At 30.7% G+C, this 13,838-nt stretch overlaps 4 protein-coding genes across 6 annotated transcripts in view; 3 read left to right on the forward strand and 1 right to left on the reverse strand.

Moving 5' to 3' along the window:
- LOC111505570 (Rap GTPase activating protein 1) overlaps nucleotides 1–13,838 on the forward strand; it is a 923,489-nt gene that overhangs the window by 433,547 nt on the left and 476,104 nt on the right. The window lies entirely within an intron of this gene.
- Nucleotides 27–3,524, reverse strand: LOC141485736 (uncharacterized). The gene is made up of 2 exons (XM_074183088.1): nucleotides 1,155–3,524; nucleotides 27–1,054 (listed from the first exon to the last, which is right to left on the reverse strand). Exon 1 carries the CDS (start codon nucleotides 2,673–2,675, stop codon nucleotides 1,431–1,433), a length of 1,245 nt encoding a protein of 414 aa, XP_074039189.1. The 5' UTR covers nucleotides 2,676–3,524; the 3' UTR covers nucleotides 27–1,054; nucleotides 1,155–1,430.
- LOC141485738 (uncharacterized) lies at nucleotides 3,538–6,713 on the forward strand. Its single transcript, XM_074183094.1, has 2 exons — nucleotides 3,538–5,585; nucleotides 5,686–6,713. Exon 1 carries the CDS (start codon nucleotides 4,065–4,067, stop codon nucleotides 5,307–5,309), a length of 1,245 nt encoding a protein of 414 aa, XP_074039195.1. The 5' UTR covers nucleotides 3,538–4,064; the 3' UTR covers nucleotides 5,310–5,585; nucleotides 5,686–6,713.
- On the forward strand, nucleotides 6,745–8,749 carry LOC141485740 (uncharacterized). Its single transcript, XM_074183103.1, has 2 exons — nucleotides 6,745–8,523; nucleotides 8,624–8,749. Exon 1 carries the CDS (start codon nucleotides 7,003–7,005, stop codon nucleotides 8,245–8,247), a length of 1,245 nt encoding a protein of 414 aa, XP_074039204.1. The 5' UTR covers nucleotides 6,745–7,002; the 3' UTR covers nucleotides 8,248–8,523; nucleotides 8,624–8,749.

Here is a 13,838-nt window from a genome sequence, read left to right on the forward strand (position 1 = left end):
GTTTTTCCAAGTTTTTATATAACTTCGAGTTTTTGAAATAAATTTGTTGATAGGATTTGAATTTAAAGAAATGAAATTGTTGGAGCTTAAAAAGTCTTCAACTTTGTTAACATAGTCAATTTTATCAAGAATTACAAGGCAATTACCTTTGTCTGCTTTTGTTAAAATGAGATTATAATTGGAAATTTTTTTAAGTAATTTATGTAAGGAAATATTCAAATTCCTATGACTAGACTTATTCAAGTATGAAGGAGTTTCTTTGAGAGAAAGTTGATATTTTGTAATAGTAAACTGACAGAAATTTCTAATTTTCTGTTTAATCTTATTATTTTTGGAAAGATTGTCAATCAAGACATCTAGTTCAATGGAAAAGGAAGTGAGATCTTTCTCAGACCGGTCTGAATTCAAAGAGAATTTAAGACCTAAAGATAGAAGAGCTATCTCGTCATCATTGAAAGAAGCACTAGAAAGATTTTTAATACGTTCGTGAAATTTGAATTCTGAAAACTTTTCAACTGAAGGTTGAGAGTTAAGTTGGTTCCTAGTGAGAATAAGGGAGTTGAGTTTCTTACTTACTTTTTTAAATTTTAAATTACTTTGATAAGCCACTTGGTCTGAAATATCATTGAATAAATTTTGTAACAAATGAAAATTATTAGAGATAAGATTGTCATAACAAATTTTCAAGTCCACATTAGTACGGTCTAGTTTGGCATAGTGTTTGCAAACAGCACTTCTGATGATTTTTCTCTCAGTGGAGTGTTTCAATTGAGGTGGTATATTGGTTGGCATTGTGGTTCTGGCAAACTTCGGAATGACATCTTCTCTCAAACAATTATTTAAAAACCATATGTCAATTTGTAATAGACTTCTTCGAATTGATAACTTCCTATAGAAATCAGCTGGGGCTACCATACTGTAGATCAATAAAAGGATTTGGAAAAGCTGAATACACTTATTTCAATTAATGAATCGAAGAGGTTTTGTATTAAAGTGTATAATATATTAAAATTCTTGCAAAGCGCTTTCGACTTTTGTCATCATCAGTGCTCACCTGAAAGTAAGTGATCTAGTTGAAAAGGGAATTTAGTGAAATTGAAGTTGTGAAATTTTAAGGTTAAAAAATTTTTGGAAAATTGTTTGAGATTACTTACTTGTCAGGCAACAGGAAGTATCATGATAAGTGAATTGTACATTGTAATATTTAAAATTATATAAAATAAAATAGGCTTATAGCCAAAAAATACATTTTTTGGATTCAGGCCATGTGGTTCAGTCAAAGTATTTTATGAAGAAGGACAACTTGAGACAGAATGTGTCAAGTGTCATGTTAAAATAATGGTACCAACTTGAGGAGTGGTCCATTATGGGTTTGATTGAATATGTAGAGGAAAAATATTGAATAAATTATATTAATAAACTGTGATTAATTAATAATTCATAATCCTCTTATGAAGGGGAAGGAAATCTCTGTTCAAGTTTACTTGAGTATTTAGACAATGATCATTGTTGGAAAGTTCTTTAGAAATCTCCAACTCTTCAAACAAGTCAAGTCTAAGGAAATTTTTATTATCTATTTTATGTAATATTTTGGAATTTCTATTGGGACTAAAGTTGTGGTTGTGAAATTTTATGTGATGGCCAAAAGCAGATTTATCAGGTTTTTTTATATGTTCATTAATACGAGTGAAAAGAGGTCTACAGGTTCTACCAATGTAAGATGCCGAACAATCAGAACAGTTAAGCTTGTAGACTCCGCTACAGTTCAATTTGTTGATTTTATCTTTAGAATTTACTAAAAAGTTACTTAAGTTGTTTTGAGATTTAAAGGAAATTTTTGTACCAGGTATGGTATTTTCTATAAATTTGGAAATATCAGTACACATATTTTGATCAAAATACGGTAAGGAAAAATATCTCACAGAAGGTGAATTAACCAAGGTGGTGGAGTTAAAGGCCAATCTTCTATCTGATCTGAGTTTAAATTTACTGATTAATTTGTGAATGATATATGGTTGATAACCATTGTTGACAGCAATCTGTTTTAAAGTATTTAATTCTAAATTAAAATTGGAGGGAGATAAGGGAGTGTTCAACAATCTGTTAACATAACAATTGAAGGAAGCCAATTTATGTTGCATGGGGTGAAATGAATTGAAAGGAATGACATGATCAGTCTGGGTTGGTTTTCTGTAAATGGAAAAATCTAATTTGTTGTAAGTTTTTGTTATAGTCAGATCTAAAAAGTTTAATTTATTGTCTTGTTCTATTTCAAGTGTAAATTTGATTTTGGGATGCAAGTTATTTAAGGAGTTAAGGATATCATGTGCTACAATAGAGTTGCCATCTATGAAAACCAAGCAGTCATCAACATATCTGTGCCAACTGAGAATATTATCAATTTTATTAATTATGAATGAATTTTCTAAATTTTCCATGAAAATGTCAGCCAAGAAAGGTGAAAGAGGGTTACCCATTGCTAGGCCATCAGGTTGACTGTAAAATTTATTGTTAAAGACAAAAAAATCTTGGGAAATGCAAAATTTAAGTAAAGTTAATATATCTATTTTGGTGGAGTCTGAAGTTAAGTGTTGAGAAAGCAAGTTAGAAACTAAAGGTAGGGTTTCAGATTTTGGGACAGAAGTGAACAGGTTGCTAACATCAAAGGATATCATGAGGGTGTTGGAATTAGGTTGAAAGTTTTTGATTTTATTAATTAAATCTAAAGTGTTACTTACTGAATTGGCAGGTTTGTAGTTGGTTACATGTTTTATCACTTGTAAGACAAATGTTGACAAGATAGAGACAGGAGTATTGTAAAAGCTTACCACTGGTCTGATTGGAGTACCATCTTTATGTATCTTCGGGAGACCGTATAATCTTGGAATTTGTGGATTGCTAGGGATTAAATTGTGAGTTTTATTGAATTCAAAGAAAAGGTTTTCACAAGTTTTTATATAACTTCGAGTTTTTGAAATAAATTTGTTGATAGGATTTGAATTTAAAGAAATGAAATTGTTGGAGCTTAAAAAGTCTTCAACTTTGTTAACATAGTCAATTTTATCAAGAATTACAAGGCAATTACCTTTGTCTGCTTTTGTTAAAATGAGATTATAATTGGAAATTTTTTTAAGTAATTTATGTAAGGAAATATTCAAATTCCTATGACTAGACTTATTCAAGTATGAAGGAGTTTCTTTGAGAGAAAGTTGATATTTTGTAATAGTAAACTGACAGAAATTTCTAATTTTCTGTTTAATCTTATTATTTTTGGAAAGATTGTCAATCAAGACATCTAGTTCAATGGAAAAGGAAGTGAGATCTTTCTCAGACCGGTCTGAATTCAAAGAGAATTTAAGACCTAAAGATAGAAGAGCTATCTCGTCATCATTGAAAGAAGCACTAGAAAGATTTTTAATACGTTCGTGAAATTTGAATTCTGAAAACTTTTCAACTGAAGGTTGAGAGTTAAGTTGGTTCCTAGTGAGAATAAGGGAGTTGAGTTTCTTACTTACTTTTTTAAATTTTAACTTTCTCTCAAAGAAACTCCTTCATACTTGAATAAGTCTAGTCATAGGAATTTGAATATTTCCTTACATAAATTACTTAAAAAAATTTCCAATTATAATCTCATTTTAACAAAAGCAGACAAAGGTAATTGCCTTGTAATTCTTGATAAAATTGACTATGTTAACAAAGTTGAAGACTTTTTAAGCTCCAACAATTTCATTTCTTTAAATTCAAATCCTATCAACAAATTTATTTCAAAAACTCGAAGTTATATAAAAACTTGTGAAAACCTTTTCTTTGAATTCAATAAAACTCACAATTTAATCCCTAGCAATCCACAAATTCCAAGATTATACGGTCTCCCGAAGATACATAAAGATGGTACTCCAATCAGACCAGTGGTAAGCTTTTACAATACTCCTGTCTCTATCTTGTCAACATTTGTCTTACAAGTGATAAAACATGTAACCAACTACAAACCTGCCAATTCAGTAAGTAACACTTTAGATTTAATTAATAAAATCAAAAACTTTCAACCTAATTCCAACACCCTCATGATATCCTTTGATGTTAGCAACCTGTTCACTTCTGTCCCAAAATCTGAAACCCTACCTTTAGTTTCTAACTTGCTTTCTCAACACTTAACTTCAGACTCCACCAAAATAGATATATTAACTTTACTTAAATTTTGCATTTCCCAAGATTTTTTTGTCTTTAACAATAAATTTTACAGTCAACCTGATGGCCTAGCAATGGGTAACCCTCTTTCACCTTTCTTGGCTGACATTTTCATGGAAAATTTAGAAAATTCATTCATAATTAATAAAATTGATAATATTCTCAGTTGGCACAGATATGTTGATGACTGCTTGGTTTTCATAGATGGCAACTCTATTGTAGCACATGATATCCTTAACTCCTTAAATAACTTGCATCCCAAAATCAAATTTACACTTGAAATAGAACAAGACAATAAATTAAACTTTTTAGATCTGACTATAACAAAAACTTACAACAAATTAGATTTTTCCATTTACAGAAAACCAACCCAGACTGATCATGTCATTCCTTTCAATTCATTTCACCCCATGCAACATAAATTGGCTTCCTTCAATTGTTATGTTAACAGATTGTTGAACACTCCTTTATCTCCCTCCAATTTTAATTTAGAATTAAATACTTTAAAACAGATTGCTGTCAACAATGGTTATCAACCATATATCATTCACAAATTAATCAGTGAATTTAAACTCAGATCAGATAGAAGATTGGCCTTTAACTCCACCACCTTGGTTAATTCACCTTCTGTGAGATATTTTTCCTTACCGTATTTTGATCAAAATATGTGTACTGATATTTCCAAATTTATAGAAAATACCATACCTGGTACAAAAATTTCCTTTAAATCTCAAAACAACTTAAGTAACTTTTTAGTAAATTCTAAAGATAAAATCAACAAATTGAACTGTAGCGGAGTCTACAAGCTTAACTGTTCTGATTGTTCGGCATCTTACATTGGTAGAACCTGTAGACCTCTTTTCACTCGTATTAATGAACATATAAAAAAACCTGATAAATCTGCTTTTGGCCATCACATAAAATTTCACAACCACAACTTTAGTCCCAATAGAAATTCCAAAATATTACATAAAATAGATAATAAAAATTTCCTTAGACTTGACTTGTTTGAAGAGTTGGAGATTTCTAAAGAACTTTCCAACAATGATCATTGTCTAAATACTCAAGTAAACTTGAACAGAGATTTCCTTCCCCTTCATAAGAGGATTATGAATTATTAATTAATCACAGTTTATTAATATAATTTATTCAATATTTTTCCTCTACATATTCAATCAAACCCATAATGGACCACTCCTCAAGTTGGTACCATTATTTTAACATGACACTTGACACATTCTGTCTCAAGTTGTCCTTCTTCATAAAATACTTTGACTGAACCACATGGCCTGAATCCAAAAAATGTATTTTTTGGCTATAAGCCTATTTTATTTTATATAATTTTAAATATTACAATGTACAATTCACTTATCATGATACTTCCTGTTGCCTGACAAGTAAGTAATCTCAAACAATTTTCCAAAAATTTTTTAACCTTAAAATTTCACAACTTCAATTTCACTAAATTCCCTTTTCAACTAGATCACTTACTTTCAGGTGAGCACTGATGATGACAAAAGTCGAAAGCGCTTTGCAAGAATTTTAATATATTATACACTTTAATACAAAACCTCTTCGATTCATTAATTGAAATAAGTGTATTCAGCTTTTCCAAATCCTTTTATTGATCTACAGTATGGTAGCCCCAGCTGATTTCTATAGGAAGTTATCAATTCGAAGAAGTCTATTACAAATTGACATATGGTTTTTAAATAATTGTTTGAGAGAAGATGTCATTCCGAAGTTTGCCAGAACCACAATGCCAACCAATATACCACCTCAATTGAAACACTCCACTGAGAGAAAAATCATCAGAAGTGCTGTTTGCAAACACTATGCCAAACTAGACCGTACTAATGTGGACTTGAAAATTTGTTATGACAATCTTATCTCTAATAATTTTCATTTGTTACAAAATTTATTCAATGATATTTCAGACCAAGTGGCTTATCAAAGTAATTTAAAATTTAAAAAAGTAAGTAAGAAACTCAACTCCCTTATTCTCACTAGGAACCAACTTAACTCTCAACCTTCAGTTGAAAAGTTTTCAGAATTCAAATTTCACGAACGTATTAAAAATCTTTCTAGTGCTTCTTTCAATGATGACGAGATAGCTCTTCTATCTTTAGGTCTTAAATTCTCTTTGAATTCAGACCGGTCTGAGAAAGATCTCACTTCCTTTTCCATTGAACTAGATGTCTTGATTGACAATCTTTCCAAAAATAATAAGATTAAACAGAAAATTAGAAATTTCTGTCAGTTTACTATTACAAAATATCAACTTTCTCTCAAAGAAACTCCTTCATACTTGAATAAGTCTAGTCATAGGAATTTGAATATTTCCTTACATAAATTACTTAAAAAAATTTCCAATTATAATCTCATTTTAACAAAAGCAGACAAAGGTAATTGCCTTGTAATTCTTGATAAAATTGACTATGTTAACAAAGTTGAAGACTTTTTAAGCTCCAACAATTTCATTTCTTTAAATTCAAATCCTATCAACAAATTTATTTCAAAAACTCGAAGTTATATAAAAACTTGGAAAAACTTTTCTTTGAATTCAATAAAACTCACAATTTAATCCCTAGCAATCCACAAATTCCAAGATTATACGGTCTCCCGAAGATACATAAAGATGGTACTCCAATCAGACCAGTGGTAAGCTTTTACAATACTCCTGTCTCTATCTTGTCAACATTTGTCTTACAAGTGATAAAACATGTAACCAACTACAAACCTGCCAATTCAGTAAGTAACACTTTAGATTTAATTAATAAAATCAAAAACTTTCAACCTAATTCCAACACCCTCATGATATCCTTTGATGTTAGCAACCTGTTCACTTCTGTCCCAAAATCTGAAACCCTACCTTTAGTTTCTAACTTGCTTTCTCAACACTTAACTTCAGACTCCACCAAAATAGATATATTAACTTTACTTAAATTTTGCATTTCCCAAGATTTTTTTGTCTTTAACAATAAATTTTACAGTCAACCTGATGGCCTAGCAATGGGTAACCCTCTTTCACCTTTCTTGGCTGACATTTTCATGGAAAATTTAGAAAATTCATTCATAATTAATAAAATTGATAATATTCTCAGTTGGCACAGATATGTTGATGACTGCTTGGTTTTCATAGATGGCAACTCTATTGTAGCACATGATATCCTTAACTCCTTAAATAACTTGCATCCCAAAATCAAATTTACACTTGAAATAGAACAAGACAATAAATTAAACTTTTTAGATCTGACTATAACAAAAACTTACAACAAATTAGATTTTTCCATTTACAGAAAACCAACCCAGACTGATCATGTCATTCCTTTCAATTCATTTCACCCCATGCAACATAAATTGGCTTCCTTCAATTGTTATGTTAACAGATTGTTGAACACTCCCTTATCTCCCTCCAATTTTAATTTAGAATTAAATACTTTAAAACAGATTGCTGTCAACAATGGTTATCAACCATATATCATTCACAAATTAATCAGTAAATTTAAACTCAGATCAGATAGAAGATTGGCCTTTAACTCCACCACCTTGGTTAATTCACCTTCTGTGAGATATTTTTCCTTACCGTATTTTGATCAAAATATGTGTACTGATATTTCCAAATTTATAGAAAATACCATACCTGGTACAAAAATTTCCTTTAAATCTCAAAACAACTTAAGTAACTTTTTAGTAAATTCTAAAGATAAAATCAACAAATTGAACTGTAGCGGAGTCTACAAGCTTAACTGTTCTGATTGTTCGGCATCTTACATTGGTAGAACCTGTAGACCTCTTTTCACTCGTATTAATGAACATATAAAAAAACCTGATAAATCTGCTTTTGGCCATCACATAAAATTTCACAACCACAACTTTAGTCCCAATAGAAATTCCAAAATATTACATAAAATAGATAATAAAAATTTCCTTAGACTTGACTTGTTTGAAGAGTTGGAGATTTCTAAAGAACTTTCCAACAATGATCATTGTCTAAATACTCAAGTAAACTTGAACAGAGATTTCCTTCCCCTTCATAAGAGGATTATGAATTATTAATTAATCACAGTTTATTAATATAATTTATTCAATATTTTTCCTCTACATATTCAATCAAACCCATAATGGACCACTCCTCAAGTTGGTACCATTATTTTAACATGACACTTGACACATTCTGTCTCAAGTTGTCCTTCTTCATAAAATACTTTGACTGAACCACATGGCCTGAATCCAAAAAATGTATTTTTTGGCTATAAGCCTATTTTATTTTATATAATTTTAAATATTACAATGTACAATTCACTTATCATGATACTTCCTGTTGCCTGACAAGTAAGTAATCTCAAACAATTTTCCAAAAATTTTTTAACCTTAAAATTTCACAACTTCAATTTCACTAAATTCCCTTTTCAACTAGATCACTTACTTTCAGGTGAGCACTGATGATGACAAAAGTCGAAAGCGCTTTGCAAGAATTTTAATATATTATACACTTTAATACAAAACCTCTTCGATTCATTAATTGAAATAAGTGTATTCAGCTTTTCCAAATCCTTTTCTGCATATAATGATTCAAATGACAGTGACCTGTAAGAAGGCCTATTAGACATCGTAGTTCATCCCCGCTGTATCAAGCTTCGAAGGGTGAATAAACGCCTTGCCAGTCCTGGAAGATTCTGTCAGAATGTTAGTTTCAGTCTACAATGTACAGGGTCTTTCACGACGAGCGTTCGTTAGGAATATATGGAGAACAATTCAAAATAAAAACTTGAAATTTTGTGGTAGTGGGTGGCCTTCTCAACTAAAATATTTTCAACTTCCGGTCTTTTTCCGTTATACTGGAAGTTGAGGGCAACTTACTTATTTCAAATGGAACACCCTGTATTTTATTACATTTTTGAATTTCTCAGCATATTTACGCCCACTTTGTATAACAATGCCTATACCCAAATTTGTTAGTTTTCGAGATATTAATTTTTTCCTAAAAATTTTACAGTTACAGCACCACTCCGAAAAAATCATAACTCATAGACAGTAACAGTTGAAAATGTCAAATTTCTCAGAATCACACCTTAAGTATCAAGTCATGAATAGGTTAATCGAATTTTCGAAAATAATTTACAGGGTGGTAGAAATTTCCACCTATAACGTAACATCGAGAAGCCTGATGAAACACGATTTATTCTAATGAAAACCATACACTATTCTATTCTTTTTGGATAATACGAGAAAAAGATATCAAATTCATGAATAATGTCCTATACCTTAAATACACCTCTGTCAAGATATATCCGATTTTGGGAAATATTTGAAATGTAAATGATACCAAACCAAGAAAGTTTTGAAAACAAATGAAGTTACAACAAATATGTCAAAATTTAATTCGATATAATGCGATATAATGCGATAATTTCGTATTTTTCCTTTTGTGTACAAAATGTCTCGTTTGGAACATTCTAATGAAGATTTCCTGAATTTAATAATCATTTATAGTGAATGCAATAAGATAAAGGACAGAACTTGTCGTGTTATTGCAGAAAGCTTTCCAAATCTACACAGACCCAATAAAAATATTCTGAAAAGACTTTAAGAAACTGCCGTGATTTCGGATCTTTTTCGTCTGTCATCAACAAAAAAAAATGACTCGTAAACAATGAGGACATCGAAATTGTAGTTTTGGCCTACTTCACAGCCTATCCAGAAAATTCGTTGAAAGACGCAGAAAAGTCACTTAGAATTTCATGTTCGTCAATAAACCGGATTTTAATCAAACATAAGTGGCGTCCCGTTAAATATCATCAGGTTCAAAATCTGGAAACCTCAAGACTTACCTGCACGAGTGGAATTCTGCGAATGCTTTCTCATCAAGATACAGGAGAACCCTGAGTTCATGAAGAACATGATATGGCGAGATGAAGCCAAATTTGCCAAGAATGGTATGTACAACCGCCATAATAGTCATTTTTGGGCAGCACAAAATCCAAAACTCGTTCGCCAGCGCAACTTCCAGGATTCATAGAGTTTTAATGTTTTTTGCGCTATAAAAGAAGACCGAATTTTATGTTTATATCTTTATGAAGAGAATTTGAATACCGATAGATATTCGCATATAATTAAGAATGTGGTTGGTGAAACCATAAGGCATGTTTCTGAAGAATACGGTTTCAAGTTATGGTATCAGATGGATGGAGCCCCTGCACATAGAACTGATACCGTTCCTGGATTGTTGAACGGGATGTTAGAAGATCAGTGGCTTCGCTACAATGGGCGATTTACATTTCCCCCTCGCTCTCCAGACCTGACGCCACTAAACTTCTTCATCTGGGGATATATCAAAGAAAATGTTTATGCGGATCCTGTGAGTGATAAAGAAAACACGAAACGAAGGGTTCTGAGAGCTTTCAATAATTTGATTCCTGACTCCATACAGAAAGCTACAAATAGTTGTATGCAAAAAAGAATATATTCTTGTTTAGAACCAAACGGCAATGTCTTTGAACATCTGTTGAAATGAACCACAATATTATTTGAACTTAAAGGAATTGAGTTGAATTCTAAAATTAAAGTAAAATCTAACCTTAAAAAATTTGAACAAAATAAAATTACTGAATTCGATATCAATAAACAAAGATATCTCACTGATAGTATTTTATTTCAATACATTCATTTTAATGATGAGTTGCCTTTTCTCAACGATAGAGTTAATATTAGTTCATTTATTTTCAAAGCTTTCTTGGTTTGGTATTGCTTCGAATGATTTACATTTCAAATATTTCCCAATATCGGATATATCTTGCCAGGGGTGTATTATAGATATAGGACATTTTTCATGAATTTGATATCTTTTTTTTCGTACTATCCAAAAATAATAGAATAGTGTATGGTTTCCATTTGAAAAAAGCGTGTTTCATCAGTTTTCTTTGTCATGTTTTAGGTGGAAATTTCGACCACCCTGTAAATTATTTTCGAAAATTCGATGGACCTGTTCATAACTTGATGCTTAAGGTGTGATTTCACATTTTCAACTGTTACTGTCTATGAGTTATGATTTTTTCGAAGTGGTGCGGTAACTGTAAAATTTTTCAGAAAAAAATTAATATCTTGAAAACTAACAAATTTGGGTATAGGCATTGTTATACAAAGTGGGCCTAAAATGTGTTGAGAAATTAAAAAATGTAATAAAATACAGGATGTTCCATTTGAAATAAAGAAGTTGCCCTCAACTTCCGGTATAACGGAAAGAGAACGGAAGTTAAAAATATTTTATTTGAGAAGGCCATTTTGTAAAACCCACTACCACAAAATTTCAAGTTTTTATTTTGAATCGTTCTCCATATATTCCTAACGAACGCTCGTCGTGAAAGACCATGTATAGAGTATACAAACTCACTAAAAAGTAAAATTATATTTCTAAATTACCTTTTTTGATATATTCGAAAAAAAAATTCGACAACATGTGTATTGTTTCTATCTAGTGAAAGTTCTCCCAATCATATTGGGTACGACATATTTTCACATTTCAGTTCTATGTATAGGTTAATACATGAATTTTTCCAACACGGGTTTTTTAGTAAATCTAGCGATGTAACAGATAGTATTTAGAAAAAAAAATCATTCAAAATATTTCCATATGAATGAATCATATGTCAAAAAATGTTTTTCAAATGATTATATGAAGTAAAATTTAGTGAATTTTAAGAACGTAACGTAACATCAGCGCGTGATACAAGTTCAACATAAAAATGAATAAGCGGCTGGGAATGATGCTTTCAGGACTCAATATCGCGAAAGATGTGAACGTTGTATTAAGGGTGTTGTATTAAGGGTATTGCTTTCCGAGTACCTGATTAATTTTTCATAGTAAATTCCGCGGTTTCCCAACCACCACTGAAATATCGCTTTAACGTTCGTTATACTGTAACATCTGCCTGTGAAATCTCTCCATCCTGAAGTTGGAGGGAGTAAGAACTCTATTATCTATTAACCAACTTGTGGGTTTCTCTCATCTTCCAAAAGGTGATTATCAATATTTCATCAGATATTATCAACCCGACAAAGTGGATTCTTCATGAAAAGTCTACATATGTCGATACGTGACAGTGGCGCACCATTTAGTGGGAATCAATATTATGGTGAAGAAAGTTTTTTCTAAAAAAATCAATGCAGTCCAAAATAACAGTTTACAATACCATTATTCAACCACACTTTGATTATTGTGCGTTATTATTATTTTTATTTAACCTCAATAAATTAAATATGCTACAAAAACTACAAAATCGAGGGATGAGAGTAATCTTGAAAACAAATCGCCGTACTCCCATAAAAAAGTATGCTTGATTGTTTGAATTGGTTATCAGTTGAAAGTAGACTCTACTATTTTACAATGACTCTAGTATACAAAATTGTGAATGGAAAGGCACCAGAATATTTTAAATATTACATCAAATTCAATAAAAACGTTCATAATTATAATACAAGAAATTCCAATAATATACAAATAAACAGACCGGCATTCGAAAGTACCATGAATTCGTTAATTTTTAAGGGCTTCCACAAGTTCAATTAATTACCTGAAGAAATAAAAAAAATATCCATTTTAAAAGATTTTAAAAGAGCACTTGAAGAATTTAAAAAAAAGTAATAGAATACAAATTGTATAGTTATGTGGAATTATTTGGGACATTATTGGCTATCATTTATTGTTTTTTCATTTGTGTGAATGTATTTGTATCTGTAATGAAACTAAATATCACTGTTTTAATAATAATTTAATGTATATATGTATCTATATTTCATTATCTATTTAAATGTTACTTAACATATGATACTGAAATCTTTATATGTAATATTCACTGTCTGGCTACATGATAGTTCAAATCTCAAATTGTTTGAATTTAAAATTTTTTACCTACGTTTTTTTATATTTCATTGTGCTAGTGTTATTATTACACTCATGTATATAGGTTTCCTATTTCAATAAAGATTATTATTAAAAAAAAACTGAAAAAATTAAATTTAATTTTAATTTGATTATGATGTACGAGGAATACAATTTCTTTATTAAACATTTCAAAATAGTAATTACCGTGTATTGTTCAATTTGTTTTTTTGTCTAGTGGACCTTTAGTGATGATATTGAAAAAGCCAACTCATACAAAAATATGATAGAACTGATCGAAACTTGATGAAAATCCATTAAAACGAATTACAAAAACACTTCAATGTGAGATTTCCAGTTGCCAGTTTGCAAAACCACGACACATAATTTGCTAAACGATAGCATTTTCTGGCGTCACAATACTGACTAAACAAATTTTGTCATGCAAACACATTGGTTTTTCGTCACTATCCAGAGATTCTTATTTCGTAAAGGAATACAAGCATTGTGACACGCTCAGTATGCGAATCCTTTGTGGAAGGTCAGGTTGAGTTCCAAATAAGTTGCATAGGATCTTCCAACAGGAACTTCCGAACTCTGACAATTGAAAACGGCCATCTTGTTGAAGCTACATCTGTCAAATTAGTTGTCATTTATTCAGTCTGTTCTGCCAAATCACCATGGACAGATAAAACATCCAACAACACGTGCAAATAATATCAAAATGAGTTTTCTATTCGTGCATGCTACCGCACGCCTCGCCCATTTT

The sequence above is a fragment of the Leptinotarsa decemlineata genome, unplaced genomic scaffold (assembly GCF_025532065.1).
Source record: "Leptinotarsa decemlineata unplaced genomic scaffold, Ldec_3_MD MMD2_P_RNA_scaffold_2, whole genome shotgun sequence".
Classification (NCBI taxonomy): Eukaryota; Metazoa; Arthropoda; class Insecta; order Coleoptera; family Chrysomelidae; genus Leptinotarsa; species Leptinotarsa decemlineata.

What these genes read in the sequence shown, in the direction of transcription:
- LOC141485736 (XM_074183088.1), bottom strand. Translation starts at nt 2,675, where the DNA reads ATGATATCCTTTGATGTTAGCAACCTGTTCACTTCTGTCCCAAAATCT.
- LOC141485738 (XM_074183094.1), top strand. Translation starts at nt 4,065, where the DNA reads ATGATATCCTTTGATGTTAGCAACCTGTTCACTTCTGTCCCAAAATCT.
- LOC141485740 (XM_074183103.1), top strand. Translation starts at nt 7,003, where the DNA reads ATGATATCCTTTGATGTTAGCAACCTGTTCACTTCTGTCCCAAAATCT.